The sequence below is a fragment of the Haemaphysalis longicornis genome, unplaced genomic scaffold, assembly GCF_048455015.1.
Source record: "Haemaphysalis longicornis isolate Haplotype H1 unplaced genomic scaffold, Haemaphysalis longicornis Haplotype H1 scaffold_153, whole genome shotgun sequence".
Classification (NCBI taxonomy): Eukaryota; Metazoa; Arthropoda; class Arachnida; order Ixodida; family Ixodidae; genus Haemaphysalis; species Haemaphysalis longicornis.
This window is the reverse complement of record NW_027526260.1, coordinates 354,115-377,068: the sequence shown is the minus strand read 5'-3', so window position 1 is coordinate 377,068 and position 22,954 is coordinate 354,115. Positions and strand designations below refer to the sequence as shown.

At 47.9% G+C, this 22,954-nt stretch overlaps 1 protein-coding gene across 1 annotated transcript in view; it reads right to left on the bottom strand.

The window, feature by feature from the left end:
- LOC144165992 (solute carrier family 26 member 10-like) overlaps positions 1-19,116 on the bottom strand; it is a 47,118-nt gene extending 28,002 nt beyond the window's left edge. Inside the window, exons 1-2 of the mRNA XM_077695663.1 lie at positions 18,322-19,116; positions 4,669-4,932 (exon numbers count right to left, since the gene is read on the bottom strand). Coding sequence (XP_077551789.1) covers positions 4,669-4,932; positions 18,322-18,397 — 340 coding nt within the window. The 5' untranslated portion in view covers positions 18,398-19,116. The remainder of the gene's footprint in view (positions 1-4,668; positions 4,933-18,321) is intronic.
- Between the last annotated feature and the right edge of the window lie 3,838 nt (positions 19,117-22,954).

The window sequence follows — 22,954 nt, the reverse complement described above, 5'->3', positions numbered from 1 at the left end:
GCCTTAAACAGTAACAAGGGGAATTGTATAGCAGCAGGGTAACTATAAACAAACACCGTTCATGATGTCTTGAAGTATTCGAGTGCATTTCTTTTAAAACTTCACACCTGAACACGCTCATCAAACCACGAGTACATAGCACCCCTTTCCCTCTGGCGGTGTTCTGAAATATGAAGCGGTTACCCCTGATGCCCGACACCGCTGGTTCGTATACCAGTATATACGGCCTGGCGTATACGACCTGGCGGACCTGCTTGAGCACGCAATTCTACCTGCCAGCTGTGCATGTCCAACCGATATCCACTGGGACTGTCCACGACTCGCTACAGTTCGCTAGGAACGTCTTCTCCACACGATACCACGCTCTCCGAATGAATCCTCGCAAACCCAGGACGTCTAAACAAAGTCTCATCCCCTTGTGGACTTTCGGCGGCCATGCCGGACTTCTGAAGATGGCCTAGATTTAATGGTCAGTGTATGGGGCGGACGGACGTGGGAATGAATGAAACACTTTATTAAAGACGAGAGGCCATGAGGCCTTGCAGGGAAGTGATAATAGGAAGAGGGAGGAGAAAGGGAAAGGTCACAATTAACCCAATGTACACAGTTCTAGTCTTGAGGTCCAATTCACAGAAGGCACAGTTCACTAAGTCGGTGGCAATTTCGCTGTTGACATCGGACGTGGATGAGTAAGGTCATTCCGAGATAGTCTGTAAGACCGCTACACCAATTTATAGAGGCCGTTTTCAAGACCGGTTACGGAAGCTGCCGAGAACGCCCGACAATAAGCCGAAAAGATCCGAACCCGTCCGATGGCCGGCGCTCCGGAAGCTTCTTTTCTCTGCCGCTGGAGGGCGCTGCAGTCAACGGTCTCAGCGGCGTCAGTTTGGCGACTTTATTAAAACGACTAGTATACGTTTGTATTGCAAGCTGTACGTGTCCTCACCTAATAGTATATCTTACACCGTGCTCCCGCTTATAAGCTCGTAGCATCCACAGCGCTTTGAGGAGCGAGGAAAGGGTGAAAGCTCCAGGCCGCGTATTTCCAAACGCTTCGCTGCACAGAACACCCGCGTGACATGTCTGTTCGCGTGACGCAGAACAGTAACCAAACGTCGTCATTGGCTGCGACCCGAACCTAAAGTGATCTAAAACATACTAAATCACTATTATTAACCAATACAACACGTATATTTGAATTTAAAAATTACATTTAGAAAAAAATAAGCAATAAAAAATTTTAAAAAAGGGACAGACCTACCGGGGCTCGAACACAAGCCGTCAGCGCCAGTATTCAGTACTCTACACGGAGGCCCGAACGGTGGGTTCCTTTTAGCAGGTGCTCGAACGAATAGCGCGCGTAGTGACATCACACATGTCACGTGGGTGCTCTGTGCAGCGAAGCGTTTGAAAACACGCCTGCAGCCCCTATTGCCTTCGCCACCCTATTTAGGGCACCTTTAATGACGTCATGACGTCACTGGACGAGCACTGACGATGCGAACCGCTGCTTGATCTGCAACGAAATTACCTCGACATATTAATTCTAGGCTTTTTCTATCACTCTTATCTCAATTTTTTACCAGCAACCATGACGAATTGATTATTATTGCAAATTCAGAGCGACTGGGTAAAGGGACGACTACGGAGCTCGCTGGAGCGTATTGGAGGCGTGGGAGCGCGCTGCGCGGGCTATCATCACCAGTCCTTTTGGAAAGCATCTTACCGCTGAGGACGCAGTAAAGTGGTCTCTCTCCATCCCCCTCGCCCGCTCATGTGTTTTCAGCGATTCTAAAGCACAACGCAAAATACTATTGTGATTTACAAATCCAACGAAAAGTGAAAGCCCCGTTCTTAAGCGAAACATAGTTAAAACGTGAAGCTTTCTTCCATGTAGCTTCAGTCAATGTCCAGAATCCAAACTGCTTCGGTCGTGTCTGAATTGCGCAATCGTATTACCCGTTGGCTTCGTAAGATTCCTACCACGGGAAACGTTTTCTCTTCCTTGGCGTGTTTGATGTGCCTTCGCTTATCATGATCATCATCATCGTCGTCGTCGTCGTCGTTTATGTGGAACCCATAGTGTGAAGTTGGCTTTCTTGCAGTACGTTTTACTCGAACGAACGAGACCGTCACTGAGGCATAGAAAGCTTTGTTTTAAAATACCACGACGGTCGGATAACAGCATAGCACTACCCAGGCAAAGGCAGGTAAAAGGGGGCTCGCTTCGTAAACGATAAGAAGTCTAGCTAAGTGGGCCTCAGTCGCGGCTAAGTGGACACTTCGTAGCCTTTTATCCACCTGAGATACCGCTGCCGTTTCACACCCTATACTTGTCAGAATTTCACGAGAGTTCCCAGCATCACTTATCTCGAAAAGGCGTTTGAGCCGTTCGGCGAATTCTGGCTTAAGCCGTCGGTTTTCATTTAAAAGGTTGATAACTCTGTCTTTAATCTCCAGATAGAAAGCAACCGCGGGACAGGGTATGAGTTGATCTACGACTCTTCTTTTTTCGTCCAGAAATATACAGAGACCGCTGGTATTCGTATATCGGCCACTTGGCAACTCCTCGGCCCCAAATACTTAATAGAGCCCGAATCAGCGTACGTCAGTGTTGACGTCATCATCGATTCAGATAAGAATGGCGCAAACTGAGCATTTGGAGCTGAATTTCCAAATCCTCTTTCGGAGCACTTTTCCTTGCATTTAGTCGCCGAGCACTAGAGCTCTGCATTTGCTCTTTTCTACACAGTACTCTGATAAGTGTAAATTCTGCCAGGAACCAGGAACTCTGACACACATATTATTCTTCTGCGCAAAAAAATCAGACCTTCCGCCCCTGAACCCGTCCCCTTCCCTTGAGCAGTGGGATATACTGCTGTCCAGCTGTCGACCTGAGGACCAGCTCCTGCTTGTTACCAGGGCTAACGGCAGCCTGGACAGCACATGGGCTCCTGGACTAAAGAACCACTCTCACATTGTTGTGTAATAAAGTTGCCTCTCTCTATCTAAGGTATGGTAATCATAACAGACAAACAACGTCTGATAAAGCTGCCGAATTATTTAGAGTGGCGCATCTGCATTTTTATGCTTTTGTTACAAGCCATCGCAACCACTTTTTTTATGCTTTTGTTACATGCCATATCAACCACAAGGTTTTGATACGCACCTAAAACTGAACCCGCGCAAGATACCCTTTAGCGAAGGAATGGTTTCGACATGTAAAGGAATGTATCTTCCCAACCCGGTACCATGGTTTTGTTCACAGCAGTTTTAATTATTTTTTATCATCGTGAAGAAATTCGCATTCTACTCTTCTGGCATGCATCACACATTTACAAAACCGAACTGTTCGCGCAATTACTTTTAAACCCCCCAATGCATGGGCACTTCCCATCTACAACAGTCCGAACATTTTTCCGCTAATCCTGGCTACACCGGCCGCTTTTCTGATGGAGGCCAAAAGCAAAAAAGCCAGCGTGTTCAAGATTTCGGCACACGTTAAAGATTCCCGGGTGGTCAAAATTAATCCAGAGCCCTCCACTACGGCGCGCCTCATCGTCTGCGCTTTGTCGGCGCGTTAAACCCTCCAATCAATGAATCAAGCCCTTCAGTTAAAATGTTCTCTCAAGCTAGGATTTCGGCTAAACCATTTTTTCAGCTCGCACACGCATCATTTTTGTTAGTAGCTTTTTATATTGTCACCTCACATACACTAACTTGGCAGGATTCGGACAATGACAATTTATTGCCACTCAAGGTACTCACTCATAACGGTAAACAAACATTTATCCAGATTTACAACACGTTACCAGTAACACCAGTAACCAGTAACACCAGTAACCAGTAACACCAGTAACTAGAGAATGCAAGCGTTGCAGGGGGGGGGGGGGGCGGCAGAAAGTTAGATGGGCAGATGAGATCAAGAAGTTTGCGGGGATAAATTGGTCGCAGTTAGCACAGGACCGGTGTAATTGGAGAATAATGGAGATGTCTTTGCCCTGCAGTGGGCGTACATAGGCCGGTGGTGATGATGATGATGATGATGATGATGATGATGATGATGACCAGTAACACATTCCTTAGGAACCCTTTGAAGCTTTTTAATTATGGGACCCCCATATGTATGAGATGTTTACTGTATTACTTTTTTGTGGACATTAATGAGCAGAAACCGAAACCGAAGCCATTACAACGTCGCATCCAAGCTGACAATGTAACAGTAACGTTATTGCTGCACTTTTTTCAGATATTTTTATTATTTCCCTGTGTATGATAGTTGAAGCAATCATTGCAAGCCAATGTTGCACACTTTCTTTCTCTAGTGGCTACCAGTCGCCCTGAGACATGCGCTCATGAGCGCTGGCCATTTTCTCGCTCAAAATTTCTGCCAGTTTTTTTTTTCTTTTTGCTAAAGCCACTGCGCGTGCCGAGGACGCTCGGTGGTCGCCGCGGGGCACGCGCTCGCGAGCGCTCGGCATTTTCTTAGTATTTTTTCCAGCAACGGCGGACTAATTACGGCTTGTACAACAGCTCCGCTGTTAGAACCCTGGACTCCTCGCTGAACAGCGTGCAGTAGCATCGGAAACAGAGTACCCACCACTGTTCCGTGTTGATTTGATCGGAGGTCCTTTCATATCCTTTCGTGCGTGCAAAAGATACGCTTACCTTGCGGCACGTGCAGAACAGCTGTTGAGAGTCCCGCCAAGACGTCCGGAATCAGGTACGACTTCACGTTGTAGCTCCTGACCCAGGCTGTGCACGGGAACAGCCCCAATAGAAACGACGGCGCCCCTGCCAGAGAGCTGCGGCATGATTGGGCCACCCGCTCGGCGAGCTTCGGCTGCGGCTTCGGCTGCGGCTCCCCGAGGGCGTCGTTCGTGAGCGCCTTTCGGTCTACGACCACCCTGGCTTCCGGTGGACACGCCGGAGCTGTAAGGGAGGCAGTGATCTGCCTTTCAGTGTTCAAGATTCGTAAGAATTTAAGGAGAATAAACATCTCATTTGGGGTTTGATGCCTCTGAGTACGCGTGTTTGGGCCACGATTACCCGTAGTTTTCGTCATTCCTTGGCTATATATGGGCAGGCAATAGCATCGCAAGGAGCACCGCTTCATATCCTTCAGTCAATCACTGGCGAATTTATTACAGAACTTTCGCACACTTCTGCGGTTTTGTGCCTCTATAACCTGCTGCAACACGTCGCCCCTTCGTTGAAATGCTTACCGTTCAGAGCGGTGGATACCTCAGAAAACAGCCCGACATTGCGCCCCATCGTGTCTTCACACATTCTCCAGGATGTCGCAAAACCGCCACGGTCACATATTTCCACGGTCCGCGCTATAAAATGCTCTCGCGGGACTTCACGCACTGTTCATTATCTTCTGACATGACGCCTGTCGAGAAGCTTACTATTACGCGCGGAAAGGCGGTGGCTGCTGCGGCGGCTGCTGCAGCGACAACTGCGGGCCACACCGATTTTTTTATTTTTATTTTAAGATACTGCGTCCAGCGTGGCTGTTAGATTTACAGAACAAATGCTGACAGGAAGTGTTAAAAAATATACATCACACCACTCCGCGAAATCAGATTAAGAACCTTATTGTTCAATTGCACTGACCAGGGACATTGAGTGGCGACCCCCTGATTCGCGTAGCGGTGCTTCAAGCTGACGAGCAGCGAATGCAGCCCAACACTTGACGATGTTCACGTCTTCACGTGTCTATATAACTAAGAAAAACGCCGTAAACTGTGCGCAAGAATAACTCAACTCGTATTTAGTTTGCTTGTGAGCGTCCAAACACGCCCCGTGTATGGGGCGTTTTCACATCGGTGATTGCTATGGTGCGCACTTTAAACACGCACCCCGAACACACTCTGTCCGTGAGCGTGCACGTGCGCGTGCGCGTGTTCGTGTGCGTGCGTGCGTGCCTGCGCGTGTTTTTTGAACCACTTGTAAGTTTCAAGAACTTGTAAGCTTTTGCACCAGCCATATTTTCCGTGGACGTGTTTGAAGTTTTCCCAGAAAACTTAACTTGCGGTTTCGTGTTGTATAGTAAAAACTTTTGGGAAACGGGGCACAGCTACTGTTGCCCATGTGGAGCGTTTCGGTGGGGCTGATGGTTTAAACCGAGAGTTTCAACCATCAACGTCATCTGAGCTGTTCATCAATGCAAAATTGTAGAAATTTTTCTTTAGAAAAACTCCTACTTTGGGCTATCATTGAGCACCTGTCGAAGCATTGAAACTGTTGTCGAGCGATCAAGTTCTTTCGCAATATAGCCACTCAACTCTTAGATGCGACCCTGCGCGAGAACGGTTCAAGATTATTTTCAATTTATTTCAAATCAACTGTATTTTATATCAGGCATTTATACAGAGATAACATTGGTGTCCACAACATCTGGGCCCTTAGCACAGCTGTGGACCCATGAAATTCGTACATACCCATACACCGACTCAGGTTATAGGACATAAGTTAATTGTACACGATTCACTCAGTAATATTTGCGTGCCACAAAAGGTGGAAAACGATTTGATTAACACAAATATACGTTATTTATGACAATCGCCACGCAGACATATACGCAGCCCCTGAACTACATAAATTAGCAGGAGCACCGACAAATGGGCAAGTTGGTATGGAGACATAGTGACGAAAAGCGCAGAAAAGCGCAGGACAAAGAGAGGAACTACACAGGACAGCGTTCATCCTGTGTAGTTCCTCCCTTTTATTCGCCGCGATGGCTGAGGCGTTGCGCTGCTGAGCACGAGGTCGCGGGTTCGATTCCCGGCCTCGGCGGCCACTTTTCTGATAGAGGCGAAAAGCAAAAACGCCCGTGTGTACGAGATTTCTGCGCACGTTAAAGAGGCCGAGATGGTCAAAATTAACCCGGAGTCCTCCACTACGGCGCGCCTCATCGCCTGCGTTGCGTCGGCGCGTTAAACCCTACAATCAATCAGTTCCTCTCTTTGTCCTGCGTTTTTCTACCCTTTTCGTCACTATGTATAAATTAACAGCTTCAGAAAGAGAAAACAGCCCGTCTTCGGGAACCTTCGGCAACCCTGAACCTTCCTATCTCACTATGCACAGTTAAAAGATGTACAGTCATGGAGAAATGAAATCTGAACACAAAAATATGAACCAAAACACGTAAAATTCGAAAATACTGTTCCTGGAAGTCCAATAATGGCGCGCTATTTGTATGTTCGGAAGGAACGATTTCCAAACATTGTTACTGTATTTAGCAACGCGCTAATTTGACCTAAATGGAAAGAATACGCACTATTTGTGTGTTCTGGTTCATATTTGCCAGATCACGTTTTATTTGTTGATGCATACTACGCGCTATTAAAACAGTTAAAAGTGCCAATACAGAAAACAGCTATAGCTCTCAACCTAAGAACAAACAGCTCTGCTGTACCGAAAAGATAAAGCGTCCAACACACGTGCGAGAACTGAAGCAACAGCTTATTTTGAAAAATACTACACGCACAAACATATACAAGAGCGGCGACCAGTAAACACAATTTACCGGTCAGGCTTCACCGGCATGCTGGCGTAAAAAGATCAGCATTTTTTGGCGTGCAATAGATGGGGAGCTGATACGCGTGCTGCCCAGTCTGTTTGTCAAGTCAGCTTGAATGTTATCGCGCGTGACACGGTAGGTACATTTCTGGACAACTTTTTTTTAAGAATGCGCGCATCCACACGTGGAGCAGTGAGAGCTAGCAAGCCATCGCGCGCATTCCGTTCACGAGCTTCTTTTACATTGTAAGCATGCTCCCTTAACATATATCCTTAAGCAACTTCTGGTCTGCTCCACATAATATCTCAAACAACTAAGGGGAGCTTTGTAATAGCTTCCGCGCCTTAACCGTACAGCCTTCTGTGTTTTTTACCACAGTTCTGCAGAACTGTGGTAAAGACGCCTCAGTGACGCAGCAAAGGAAGTTTTACCACAGCTGCGTAGAACTGTGGAAAAACACATAAAAGGGCAGACGCCGAATGCACAAAAGGTGTTCTACTATCTACAAAATTTCCCCCAGTTGTGAGAGACATTATTTGGCAGAGTGGAGGATATAGCTGTATAGGTATAGAGGTATAAAGGTATAGCTGTACCTTTCAGTGTTCTTTTTGTTAAGGTTTTAGTCATCGTTTTTAATTATACCAAAGAATAAATGCTCCAGCGTCGGAACCATGCTGAGCTCCATGCCAATCAGCAGCCACTCGGATCCCAACATTTTTTTCCGCACAAGCCTGAATCTGCTGTACAGTAACAATACATGGAACATGTTCCGGTCTATTAGGTTTTAAGGCACCCAGAACTACGCTGCTAAGACACAAATACCTACTCGTAGCTTACAACCATCGCGGCTATAAGTATCTTGCGATTGAATTTTTCTGCAGTCACCCTTTTCTAGCTAAAGCCCACTCTCTCTTTCAAAAACAAAGTAACTCGCGTGCATTGATAGGCTTCTTTAGCCTCTCACCAAAAATATCACATGATAGCCATTATGCTCCGTTAATACTTATTCCACACTATTTGTATCTCCAGAACCGAGCTTTGGACTTCTAAACGGTTTTTAGCCGTTCCTTTTCTCGGGTAGACGAATGCATGCTTTGCCTGAGGAGGTTCTTAAGGGACCAGTGCATCAGCGCAAAATGAGTTGAGTGCATCAAGATGTGTGCAAGATGAGTGCAAGGTTAATTCAATGCATCAGTGCCAGGAAGAAATCGGCTCGATAGCTAAATGGAATCTATCCAACAGCAGCTTTTTTCTTCGATTGCAGGAAGCTCTCTACCCGCGCAAGGTCGGAGGTGCACTATAATCTAGTATTTCGTACCTGCATCACACAACGATGTCTCCTGAGTCACCACGTGGTCATCCATACTTTGTAGGTGTTTTCCCACGCACAACACATGCGGACGCTTGGATTCCTCCCTTCCTCGCGGCGGTACAAAGGCGAAAGGGCGTTAACAGCTGAGCGACGAACCTTCGTCTGTTCGATTAGACTGTTCCACACGTTCAACTCCACTTAGCGCATGCTATGTCGTTCCCAGCAGCAGTCTGTTCTGGTTCATAAGACAGGACACTATCATAAACGCCGACAGGAAATACCTCCGTTGCGGTTTCCTGGCGTTCACCCACACTTCGAATGGGCTGCGCACACGGACAATGAATCGATTCTGGATACTGTCAGGCAGCGTGGTTATCACCTACTCGTCCTTTCCGTTGTTCTCTTGACACATATCGTACCTTCTCCCCTAGCTCGTCCATCTTGGCAAACAGTAAGTACCTTTTATCGCACGGGTAATCGTCGTGCCGACTAATCCTCATGAACGATTTCAAAAATGTTTTTTGGTAGCTGGAGCCGCGCTTAGAGCGAAGCCAACTCCAAGGACGCAAGGCATGGTTTCAGTGCAGAGCTAATATTAACATATGTCTACTCGGCAGCCACGAATACTCACAGAGGGAACTTAGTTTCGGAAACAGCGCAAACTCGAAGGCTGCGATTTTAGATTGTGCGCACCAGGAGTGTTTTGGCGCGGATACGAGATGCTGGTGGACGCAAGGGTCGTAGAGTGCCTCGTAGAGCGCGGACCCAGAAATGTAGGTTTAGAAGTCGAAATTTTAGCGCCAGTAGCAACGTTGTAATTACGTATTATCATGATCAGTAATATTTTACGTAGTTTGGTAGCCCCACTAACGGCATAATATAGCAGCATAGAATGTACCTGATGTCGTATCAGCCCTGATACGAACCACTATAGTATACTCGGTGCATCTATGAATAAGGGAATACATGTAAAAAAACGCAACTTCGTATACAATACAGATGCAGCCGCTGCCCCGTGCCAACGTTTCGACAAGAGGACCTCTTTTCGTCAGGGTCTGAAAAGCCGTGCTGTCGAAGCGTTGCCACCGGGCTGAGCTTGTCACCTTTCCCAAATTTGTGTCACTCGTTTTCTCGCCCTGTTTCGAGCTTCATTGTATGCTTAATACAGTTATTTAGACTGGGGCACGTGATATGCCTCGTGCAGAGGAAATAGGGGCTGTAGGGAAAAGAACAGCGTCCACAAAAGGAGGACTGGTCTCACGACGCAAGTGCACCCGCGATAGCCGATCAGAGGGCGAATTTAAAAAACTACGCCCATCTTCCCGCGAGGGAACCCTGGTGTGATGCAACGCATCGGGGGGTTCAACGAAGTAGTCAAAGCAAGGTCACGTCAGTGCGAGAGCGAGCGCTTGACTGAACCGCCGTGGCGCGACACCCGCTTTATATTCACAGCGATTTAAGGAGAGGAGACAACGGAGGAGAGTCGCGCATGCGCGCACTTGCGCGCACCGGAGCAGTTGTTAACGCAGCGAAGCGCGCGCCAAACAAGTGCGCCAGCTGTGGTATCCTAATGAGCCGGAGTGAGAGTGTTGCACACAGCTGTGGGAGAGAAGAACGGAGGAGGGATGCGGACGGACGCCACGACGACGACGCAGGAGGGACAAGCCCGAGAGCAAGAGATGCGTCGCATGTAAAAAGTGTCACTAAGGAAGAATACATGTCACGAGTGGGAATGATTCCTTGTTTTGGGGGGGTAACTTACGGGGGTAAGCACGTTCAGAAGCGAGTCTATGATCATGGTGGTTGGTTTTTAGTGACGCAATGCGAACTATAGGGCAAAGCTAACAAATCTGAGTTAAGAGAGAGAGAGAACTCTTTAATGTGGGCTGGAGAGGTCAGCTCTGCTAGCGGCAGTGCTTGCTACGACAGATGGGGATGATTACAATGCAATGAAGTGAATGTGAGAGATCGGGAAAGCAGCAATAGAGAGAAAAAAAGTTAAATAAAAATGGCACGCAATGTAGTGCAAGGAAAAAACTCGAAATAAAGTTAAGAAAAAGAAAAAAATATTGAGCGAATGGAGCCCAGGAAGCGCAGAGCGCCAAACAAGAAAAAGGAGTCAAAGCGTACAGGACGACGCAAACGCGTACAGACGTAGCCATGCGCACAATGGAAGAATTACAAAGTTTTGTCTAGTCCTGAACCTCGCAAAAAACGCAGAAGAATTTTTGTCCCTAAACATGAGTCATTGTTGTTGTCCCAGGGTCCAAGAAAGTGACACAACTGAAGGCTTGCTTCAGGCACACGAGACAGGCAGCTCGCCGCTGTAACTCGCGCAGCGGAAAATCGCGGGCATATACACAAGTGCTCGGTAGTCTCGCGCACAGCGCACGTGGAGCACAGTGGTGAATCATCGCACCCTATTTTGAACTTGAAGCTTCGGGTGCAAGCCACGTTGAGACGCAAACGATGCAGTACACCTTCAGACGCTTTGCTTAGGTCGGGTGGAACACGGAATTTACAGAAAGGGTCAATTCCATGTAGAGGTGGATATCCGCTGCGAGGGTTCTGCCACTTCAACATTTGCTCTCTCCAACCAGTTCGATAGATAAGGGCACGACCATCCTCTCGAGAGAAAGGAAGCTGTGTCGTGTTACGCAGAGAGCGGCCAGCGCTGGCGGCTGCATCAGATATTATATTTCCTTCTATTCCCCAATGACCAGGCAGTCATTGAAGCACGATGTGATGACCCGCGCGCACTACCGCTGTGTGGATTTCACTGATTTCACACACAAGCTGACTGCAGTGGTTGGATAGCCTTCTTAGAGCTTGCAAAGCACCCCGTGAGTCTAAGAAGATCACGCATCGTCGAGCTTGATGTGCACCAATGAAATGAAGGGCAGCCCTTACAGCCGCTAGCTCAGTAGCGGTGGATGATGTTTTATGGCGCAGTTTTTTCCTGATTGTGCAATGGACCGACGGAATCCACACGCCAATGGAAGATGATTCTTCGGTCACTGAGCCATCCGCATAAACATGGGTGTGGCTTGCGTACGCGGTACATAAATACTCAAGTGTGAAAAACTTCAGTGCAGGTGCGGGCATGGACGACTTTTTGCTTATTCCGGGAATTGTCGTTATTATATTCTATGGTGCAAGTATCCACAGTGGCAATGCTGGCTTCACAGGTCGCTGGAAATTTGCTGGAAGCAAGTCTTTTACATGCGATGCAGTGATGGCTGCCAGATGATGCGCATGGCACCGAGTGACGTGGCGTAGAGACGTTCGAAGGCACTCTTGATGTTGAAGCACTGACGCAGAGAGGCACCGAGCTTCCCGCAGTGTTCCAATTGTAGACGTGCATTTGGGAAGACCCAGGCACACGCGTAGAGCTCTCGCCAGCACTGAATCTATGACCTTCAAATTTGTAGAAGACAGTTGATCCAGGGCCTGCAGAGAGTCCAAGAAGAGAGGACACGGAGCATCTCCAAGATTGTCCACTCAGCATGCGCAAAATGCGCACAAAAGACAAAAGCCTTTCTTTCAACTGCCGAATATGGGGAGTCCAAGACATTCAGCGGTCAAAGACGACACCGAGACATTTTTGGCATTTGACATAGGGTATCTGCGTACCTTCTACACTGAGCGTATATCGTGAAACGTCACGCCGAGTGAACGCAATCGCTGCACACTTCTGAGGGGAAAAGATCAACCCGCAGCATCTCAGGTACTTTCGCATTGCCAGGATCACTCTCTGAAGTACGACACGAATGTTTCGGCGGTTTTTGCCTGAGGTCCAGATGCAGATGTCATCTGCGTACAGCGAAATATTGATGCCTTGGGGAAGGACCGTTGGCAGGTGTATAAGGCATATGCTGAAAAGAGTCGGACTCAAGACGCCGCCTTGAGGAACTCCATGTGTGACAGGATGCTTGGTCGTTGCGCCATCACTGGTGACCATATAGACGTACCGATGTTGTAGGTAATCGCAGAACTACTGGAACATACGTCCTCGCAGCCCTACGAACGTCATCTCTCTTCGGATAGCTTCGTGTGCCACGCTGTCAAACGCTGCCTTGACATCCAAAAAGACAGCTATGGTGATATTTCCAGCTGCTTTTTGTCGCGAGATATCCACCGCCAGGGAAAGTATGTTATCCGCGCTGCTTCGTCCTCTCTTGAATCCAGACATTTGCGATGGATAAACACCTCGATTTTCAAGGTCCCAAGCAAGCCATTCTAACACCATCTTCTCCATCACCTTGCCAATACAACTTAAAAGTGCAATTGGCTGGTATGAATCTATACCGGTTGCCGGCTTGCCTGGTTTAAGGACCACAACGATCCGGGCGACTTTCCAGCTGGCCTCAAGGCGCCTTCTCTGCCACGATTCGTTGTACACGGAGAGGAGCTGATGAAGAGATTTTGGGCACAAGTGGCGTAGAGCCAAATACGTGGTGCCATCAGCACCAGGCGAAGAAGGCAAATTGAGATTATTCAACTCCCTGGTGAGCTCTTCAATGGTGAAAGGTTCGTCCATCAGCGTCGCATTTGTGGTGGAGTGACAAAACACGATCACCTCCGAGATCACAACGTTGCAGGGCGGAGTGGTGATCTTCATGCAAAATTCTTTTGCAACACTCACTTCACTAACGCCCTTCTGAAGAGCAGCCGTCGAGAACGGGTGAAGTGGGCTTGACGCGGTTCCTAAAGTGCGAAACATTTGCCATATACGTGTTAGTGGCTTTCGTAGATCTAGCCGAGAGCAGAACTGGCTTCAGCGCAGTTTAGCGAGCTTGCGGATGTGCTTTTGGACATGTTTCTGCGCACGTCTAGCAGCTCGAATGTCGTCCGGAGACGACGTCTTGCGTGCTCGCCGCTGTACTCTCCTGCGGAGGGCGTGAAGGCGCTCGTACTCAGTCTATTGCTGATACTTCTTTGGGAAGCAAAAAACGTCTCTCGGACGCAGCCCTCGCGTTAGAGATAGCGTCACCAAACTTTTCATGTGTAATAAAAGTCGCACTGCCATCCTCCAGGATACCTCTAAACTTCTTCCAATTCGTGCTGCACGCTGTGAGTTTTTCCGAACCACCGCCAATTCTTTTGATTACTGTGTAAGTTGGAAGACGGTCACTTCCGAAGCTTTCCACGTCAGCAAACCACGACGCGGATGTCACCAGGGAGTCAGAAAGCATTGTCACATATAAAGCACTTGATGTTTTTCCACGGAATGTGGCGGTGCCCGTGTTTAGGATGTGTAATCCGGCATCACTAGCGATGTTTAGAAGGCGGTTCCCCCGAGGTGTTGTTTTTCTGCTGCCCCAAACCGGGTGATGTGCATTGAAATCACCCGTAAGAACATGCGGTGATGGCGTGTTATCAATATGGAGTGCAGACGCCTAAGAGATTCGATTTTTATTTGATTGTGGGGTTTAACGCGCCGACGCAACGCAGGCGATGAGGCGCGCCGTAGTGGAGGACTCTGGTTGAGCTTGGAGAGCTCAACCAGAGTCCTCCAGGAGAGCTTGGCTCTGGTCCGTCTTCCCATTACTAACAAGTTTATCTTCATGCGGAGGTTCCTTTTCTTAGGCATTGTCCAATTTTACCCACCGACGATGGACAACGTAACGGAGGGGCTGTTTGGTCATGAAAATGTCGCGTTCCGATTCCTTATCCGCCCATGAGCACGCCCTCAAGTTCTTCCTCGCGAAGGCATTCAGCTTTATCACGCACTCTGCGGGATTGTCGGGGTTGACTGACACGTGGGTTATTTATCACCAGGCAGGAACGAAAAAGCAACCTTCATTGCTTCCTTGTTTTAAATGAAAACAGCAGCGCGTCACACGGGACAGAGACGGGGAAAAACACCACTTGTGCATGATGTTTGTTCCATCTCGCTCTGTACCATGCGACACACTGTTGTTGTCATGTTAAATTTACAGCGCAACAAAGACACAAACAAGGACAAGTAAAGGACATGCGCAGCGTTGACTTCCAACGGACACTTTATTGACACGGCAAACATTTATACATGCAAAATACAGTGACACTTCAGCATAAAAGCAGAAAAGCAAGATATTAAATGCACTACACTTTATCTGCCCGCCATTCCCGTCCAGTGCCAACACGTGCTTCGTCTAAGTGAGCCATTTCCTTTGCAGTTAGTGAGATTGAAGGAACACTGATGCAGTCATCCCCAAACCGACAATCTCTTCTGGTTCGATTATCTGCCTTGTGGTCCGATTACCACTTCTGCTGGTCTGGTTGCCACACGCTTCGGAACGTGAATGTTCCGGAGCACGTGCGGAGGGTCTTGTCCCTGGGACTGAAGTTTGCCGTTCCACCAAAGCCGACGGCGCCGCAAATTTTGGCCCTTTTGAGGCAGGTGTCCCGACTTGCACCCGCAGGTGAGACCGAGAGGTGTGTGTCTGAGGGGGTGGACGTTATAAGACGGTCCAAGCCTGCTAGTTCCGGGTTACCATTGAAAGGTGTGTCGACGTTCCTTGGAACCAGTGAACTCTCATTGATTCCTGCTGATAAAGAAGGGGTATTCCTTGTTCTGCCGAAAGGAACCTTGCTACGCAAGGGATCTGAGGCAATCTTGTCACACTTCAAAGAGTGCAATGAGGTGCGTTTGTCAACATTGAAGACGAAAGCGAAGAATCTTTGCGACAGACTAGACCTGAAAGGTCCTGGCATACGAGTTAAGAATACCAAGAAGTCAAGCTTAGAGATGTTTTTTCCCGGGAAGACACACAAGGTTGATTGCCCGTTACGAGTTATATCAGAGAGAGGTACGTGGCAAAAGTCAATGGGACTGTTCATTCAGCAGAAGCTCAAAATTCTTACCATTGATGACCCGTTTCTGGTCAAGAACTTGAATGAGGTTATGGAATTATTAACGGCCCACCCCCACAATGCGTTCAGCATGTTCTCGGTAAATATAAAGGATTCATTTTACTCTCTGCCACACGAAAAGTTAATGCCCGCAGTAGAGGAACGCATTGACAGTTTTGGCACCGCTGCATTTCATAATAAAATGGGATCGTTACTGGTTTTCTCGAGTTTTTGCACATGTACCTCACGTCAACGTATGCCACTTGGAACGGCGATGTGTACCTGCAAAAGCAGGGTGTTTGTATCGGATCATGCGACACACCAATACTGAGTGACATTTTGTTAGCCAGGTGCAATCGCGATATGTTTTCATAAAATGTGGCCGCTGTTGTTAGAATTTCCCGATATGTAGACAACTTCTCGGTGGTCCTCGAGAAGGAAAGAAGTTTGGGTGAGTTGCATTTTCTGCTGACTGTGTTTGATGAGTGCCTTGCTCCTCTGACGCTGACGTTGTACTTGAGGTTGCATTTGAGGAACGACCATGTCTGCTGGAATTATGAGCCGCGGGCTAACAAGTCATTCTGCCGTATCACTTGGCTCACTCGGAGCTTGTGAAGAGGGAAATTGTGAATCTGTGCCTAACCAATGCCCTCCAAAGTCTTGTCATCACGTTGTTCACGATCAGGTAGTACGGCTGGCAGCATCTCGGTATCCTGAACATTTATTAGTTTCTGTGTCCGAGGGCATTCATAAGAGGGCAAAATCGAAACGACTTCCACATGACCCTGCGCAAGATAAGCAGCCGACAAACAAAGAAGAAAAAACGACAGTGGTGGCTTACATTCACGGGGTTTCCCATGGCCTAAAATGAACAGGGAAGCGGGCAGACGTTCGCGTGGCACTTTCCGCGCCACATAAATTGTTATGCCTGTGCCGAGTAAGCAGTGGAGCCACCAAGCAACCTCGAGGACGTCAGACTAAGCACCAGAATCGTTATGTGAAGTGTGTTCAAGGTATCGGGTGCCGCATTCCTCTTTCATGTGGAAAGTGTTCCGTTGGCCAGAGAGGACGATGCCTAAATGACCGCTTGCGGGAACACGAATGCAACGTGAAAGGGGGGCTGACAGGGCACTTGGCAGCGCATTGTCGGAATCACAAGTGCGCACCTAAGTTTGAAGAGTGTACGGTGTTGAGCAGAAGTGGCAATCAGACCACAAGGGAGATAATCGAAGCAGAAGAGATTGTGCGGTTGGGGGACTACTGCAAAAGTGTTCCTTCAATCTCACTAACTCCAAAGGAAATGGCTTACTTACACGAAGGACGAGGTGGCACTGGACGGCAACGGCGGGCAGATAAAGTGTAGTGCATTTAATATCTTGTTTATCTGCTTTTATGCTGTAGTGTCACTATATCTTGCATGTATAAATGTTTTCCGTGTCAATAAAGCATCAGTTGGAAGTCAGCGCTGCGTATGTCCCTTACTTGTCCTTGGGAGTGTCTTTATTACGCTGTAAATTTAACATGTTGAACCCACTAGCCCAGACGTCAACCTTACTATGTTGTTGTCACTCGGGAGTTGTGCAACAACGAGCCCCAGTTTCAACTCTCCTGCGTGTACAGCAAAACCTGTACATCGCTACCCCCAACGGTTTCGTCTCCGTGGGCAAAAACGATCTCTGTGTGCAAAAAAATTGGTCGCCGTCCCGCCCTGCGAAAGTGGATGTCCAGCAACGCCGTTGTAAACCACTACAAATGGTGACGAACGAGCGTATGAAATATTTTTCGTCCTCTCTGTCCGAGGCAGCCCGGACAAGAGGCCTCCTGGACTTAGGAGGCTAAGCCCGCCCTTATACCCCTTCCCTTTAAGCTCAATAAACGTTTTGCCATCCATCCACAACTCTCGGTCGGCTTGTCGCTTGCGCTCGGCTATAGTGTCACTAGATAAGGGTACTGAGTATCGGCACACTTTTCTCGTATTGTTCCCTGCCGCCGCCATGATCATTGGTCAGTGACATTTGTTTACACTGCGGGGGTTCATTGGTGCGTTTTAGCCGGTCAACTCTGGCCGTCTTAGCTTATCCTCCCTGCTCTGCGGCTGCACGCCACTGACGTCGTCCGAATGCGAATCAAAGATAACGCATGTAACAGCACCGAAGTGTGTCCAAAGTTGCGGCAAATTCTAGGTCTTGCCTAGCCTGACGCATGTTGTCGGTGTGGTGCGCACGCGCGCGTGCGTAGATGCGTGCGCGTGTGCTTGTGCGTGTGTTTGTGTGTGTACGCGCGTGCGCGCACTCTGTTTGATCCTTGTTGCATCGTCTATCCGGAAATCTGGTGTGATAAGTGTAGCAAAAACAGTGCAGTCGGCAGAAGGGGGTTTTGAAAGTCCAAAAACTTGCTTCCGTGCGCCCTCTTACAATCAATGGATCAATGGAGACAGCAGAAAGGAGTTGCGGAAGTCGAAACTCCCAGACATGTTTCCGAATTCTCTTCCCCTTTGGCCACCGAGCAGTAACGAGGTGAAGAAAAAGGAAAAAGAAAGAAAAAGGCGCTGGGACCCCCCCGCTTGCGTTCTCATTATTTGCAACAGGTGTTCCTCAAGACGGTAGAGAGATATTACTCGCTAACTTAGTAAAATATACCTTACCGTTTTGTGCGGGCGTCTCCACATCCACCGTGAACGCCTCGTTGCTCCTTCCGAAGTCAGGCATAGTTTCCCGCATCGCATGGCTTGTACAATCCACTCGTTCACGACTACACACGCGCGCGAAGACTACGCGTGATGCTCGCTCTTCGAATGCCGCACAAGTCGCATTTTGAAGTCCGGAATGGTGACACCAGATTTTTGGAGCCCTACTGCCTGATTAAATCACCGGTCCTCCCATCGTTGTTGATAGTAGTCTATAGGGTCAGATTATTAATGACAAGATAGTTCGAGCAGTTTGCACCACCACGAGTAGCGACAACTCGTTTTTTCAAGGGGCAGGTGGTTTAACACCCACAAAAAAACAAGTGTAGGCGAAATACCGAAGGAGTGAATAGAACTAGACTCAGTCGGTTGCCGCCTGGTAGTACACAACAGAGGTGGTACGAAGGGACGAAATCAACGTCGACTTTGAGCAGGGCAAAGCCGCAACAATCGAAATGGTACGAAGGGGCAAAATCTACGTCGACTCCAAACAAGGCAAAGCCGAGTTAGTCCGACTTCACAGTACACGCTCGGCAGTTCTGTTGCCTTTCTTTCCCTTCCCAGCAATCACTGATAGCAGAACTCGTCCTTCACAGCCACTGTACACCAGAATATAGACACGTACGTAATACATCCAGTCCAACCACAGCTGTTTTCGTCTCGTCGCAGATGTTTTAACGGACAGTGATGAAAGGCGGCAACCCCTGTAAAACACTGCGCGCCGAACCACATGCGCTTCCTCCCGCGCTGCCGTTTCATCCGAGCGAGGTAGAGGCTGACTAAAACAAGCCGCGCTAGGATGCAACCTGGCGCCCAACGTGGGGCAAGGGAGTTGTACGCTACCCGTACGCCCTCTCCACTCCGCGTCTGAAGCTGTCAATACACCGTCGACTACGCCGAGGACGCGGCGAACAGCGCACGTTTCGACACTATACGTCCAATGAAGACGCGGCTTTCTTTATTTTTTTACTTTCCTTCCTGAATGCTTCAACGATTTGCGCTCCCGGTGAAGGCGCGTGCGCACTGCTTTCCGGGTTCTATACTCGGAAATCGAGCGAGCGATTTGCCTCCGGCCTCTGTTGCGGATACCGGTCTGTGGCGACACCGGCGAACGTGTGTCGCGTTGCGAAGTCGAGCGGAAAAGCGGAAAAAACATACATTACGCTGGCTACGGCGGCCGATTTAACATCCCCTATGCACTCTGAAAGCTTGGCTCAGGAAGTCATCGGCGGACACTGAAGCTTTGGTTACTTTAATGAATTTCCGTATCCGTTTAATAAGCGACGCATTGTACATGTTATTTCTAACAGCATCGCTGTTGTAGAAGCTGTAGGTTCGCCGTTGCAGGAAAAAATACCGAGAAAATGCGGAGCGCTCGTGAGCGCGTGCCTCGCGGCGACTGCCGAGCGTTCCCGGCAGCATCTTTCCAAACGCTTCGCTGCACAGAGCACCCACGTGACATGTGTGATGTCACTGCGCTCTCTGTTCTTTTGAGCGCCAGCTAAAACAGGCCCACCGATCGGGCTCTGTGGCCTCGATTTAGAGTACTGAGTGCCAGCGCTAATGGCTTGGGTTCGAGCCCCAGCAGGTTTCTCTCTTAGTCTTTTTTTTTTCATTGCTTAATTTTTGTAACTGAAAACTACGCCTTCTTTTTGTTAATAATAGTGAGTTGGTATGTTTTAGGTCGTCTTAGGTTTGGGGCGGAGACAATGACCACGTATAATTAGCGTTTTGCATCACGCAGACAAACATGTCACGTGGGGCTCTCTGCAGCGAAGCGTTTCGAAATACGCTTCCCGAAACGCGCAGTGGCTTTAGCAAAAAAACAAACTCCAGCGCTGTCGTCGGCGCTACCGCGCATTTAATGCTTGGCATAAGGAACACGACGGTATCGATGCATATGACGATGACTACTACTAGTACAATGCAAAGCAACGACGGAAAATGCAAGTAATTAATTTCAAGCTTGTACAAATGCGTGGTATTATGTCCTTCAATGCTCACGTAGAAAGAAATCCTGCGGCTTCGCTATGGTTCAAGCCTTGCGCTACTTGTACAAGCTTCGCTAATTGAGCATGTGGAAGTCTACAATGCACCCATCCCTCGCCGCGAAGAAGACGACAACCTCTTCGATGCATATGACTACGATTACTAGCACCGCTGCTATGCAAATAAACAATGATACTGAAACTTAACTTGGTGTCTGGCAATGATATCTACAACAGCTTCGCCATTCAAGTGTGCAAGCGTCCTTGATTTTTTTTCCCTTGTATTATAGGTTAAAACTTTAAGCTAACATAGTGCTACCCATTACTTGGTGCCGTGTCGGAATATAATATCGTTGCTGGTAGCATAGTTCGGTTAATAGTATTTAAGGTAGTCAAATTAAAAGCGGAAATTTTAGCTTTATGTGAGCGGCTTAGCTTTGTCTCTTTTGTAGGGATTACGTTACACTCAAACGATGAAGGATTTAGTTTGTTGAGTTTAAAGCCAGAACTTGAAACACAGTGCGTGCCACGGGAGCTCAGTTTTCATTAGTCGATCGATTTTAATGCGAAGTTTTCTCTGCCGGCTATCGCAGGGCGAACATTGCAATACTTCTTATCCGCACAAAAATTGCGCAATTGGTGAAGTGACGACATTTAATTGATACTACAACAATGTGATTGCCTGATTTCAATCCTTTGATTGCCAAAGCCTCGCTTATTTGTATTTTCACAGATGAGAAGAAACAGGGGAACGGCAGTTAATCTGTTTCTCCCATTCCCGGTCCCCCAATTAGATCTGAAGACAGAATTCGGCAAATAATTCTTCCTCCTTACAAAGAAATACTACATGTGAACTGAGAAGTGACGTGCTTTCCAATACTGCACGACCTACAGAGAGATAGAGCTCATCGACACCGCAAATTAACTATTTTCGAAAGTATTTTGTTCAGAATACCAAGAGCAGAAGTGAACATTGGATCGCAACCAATTATGTATATAGTTATGGGGGAGAGGTTCATTGAACGTGTGATCTAGCGACAACCGGAAAGTATACCTTAGCCGAAATCAAGAACCCTACCTGCTTTTTGTCAGTGTGGGAAGAGTGCCCAAAAAAATACAATCGATTTATTGAGGAAAACGGAAATGAGAGCAAAAAAGGGAAAAAATAGGAGCCGTTCCACACAGTGGGGTGGATGGACGGAGAAGCTGTATAAAATACACGTCTCGCACATGGTTAAAGAACATGCATGCATTAATTATTGCCGTCATTCTGTAATGGTAGTGGCTGCGGCTTTGTGATTACCCAATGAAACTTATAAAGACGAAAGTTTTATCCTAGCAGACAAGCATGCGGGTTGTGCGTTTTTCCTCGTAGAAACCCATGTATTGGCAGCAGACGAGAAATCCACAACCTTTGCAACCCCACTGCGAACTATCAAATAATGAAAAGATAATGAAGCTCGCCGTAATAATGTCTTCGTCGTAGCCGGTAATTGTCACATATTTTGTAGTGGGATAGTTTCGATACCAAAAAAGGGTTGCACCCTTTTTCTGCAACCATGATCGTCGTATACTCGGTTACAACCCAAGAACGGCACCACCTCATGTAGTGTATCACTCCGCCAAAGCGCCGGACCCGGGACGTAAGTGCGCGCGCGTTTTGAAAGGGTTTTGCTATGCATGCGTGATATCGTCTGCCTTGTCTCACGCAGTTTGTTTGTCGTCACTGGAGTCGTTTATAAGCATGTTAAGTCCAAAAAATCACGGGAACGGCCACGCCATGTCAAAATATTCCCAGTAACGCCCTACTCGCACCGCGAGGAGAAACATCGGGCTACGGTGATAAGGCACAGCGGCAACTTCCGGTGTCATTCTTAAGTTGTCACCGAGTATACATATGCATGTATTGACAGCAAACGGGTATTCTACAATGCTTACATCCTTACTGGAAAGCAACTAATTGCGACAAGTAAATAAAACTCGGGCTAAGAACAGACTCGTCTTAGCGGTCAATTTTCATGCAATTTTTGTTGAAAAGGTTTCGATAAAGCAAGAGTTAATGCCGTTTTTTGCAGACCACTCACGATAAACTTGTTGCCCATGCAGAGGAAAAATGAAAATGCACAAAACCTTAGCCATATTAAGCTTTGCACTTAACAACTGTACGACGCTTAACCTTCGCCTTTAGTGTGCAACGGAAAAAGACTGTAGAGCACCCGACACAGACATACGGCCCCGCATCCGTCCGACCTGTGCAAACAGCGAGTGCGCGCTACGGCGTATTACACCATGGTTATGACGTTATCGTAACCCCAGCAGGGCCCGCGAGTGGTGAAAACTTTCCGCTCCCGCTCACACGCCATCTGTTGGCGCAGCGCCTTACGATTGCGAGGTTTCACTGGGTGCTATTAAAACAGCAGCATGACGCTCCCGAGTCCCGTTCAAACATCAGCACGATACCAGACGAGGGGTGACAAATCCTGCTCTACTGTGACGAACATTAAAGTTCTGGAATTCAGAGACACTTGTTATTGCAAGGTCCCATTTAAATCACCTATGAAAAGGCTGAAATGAACAGAACACAAAAAAGAAGAAATAAAACA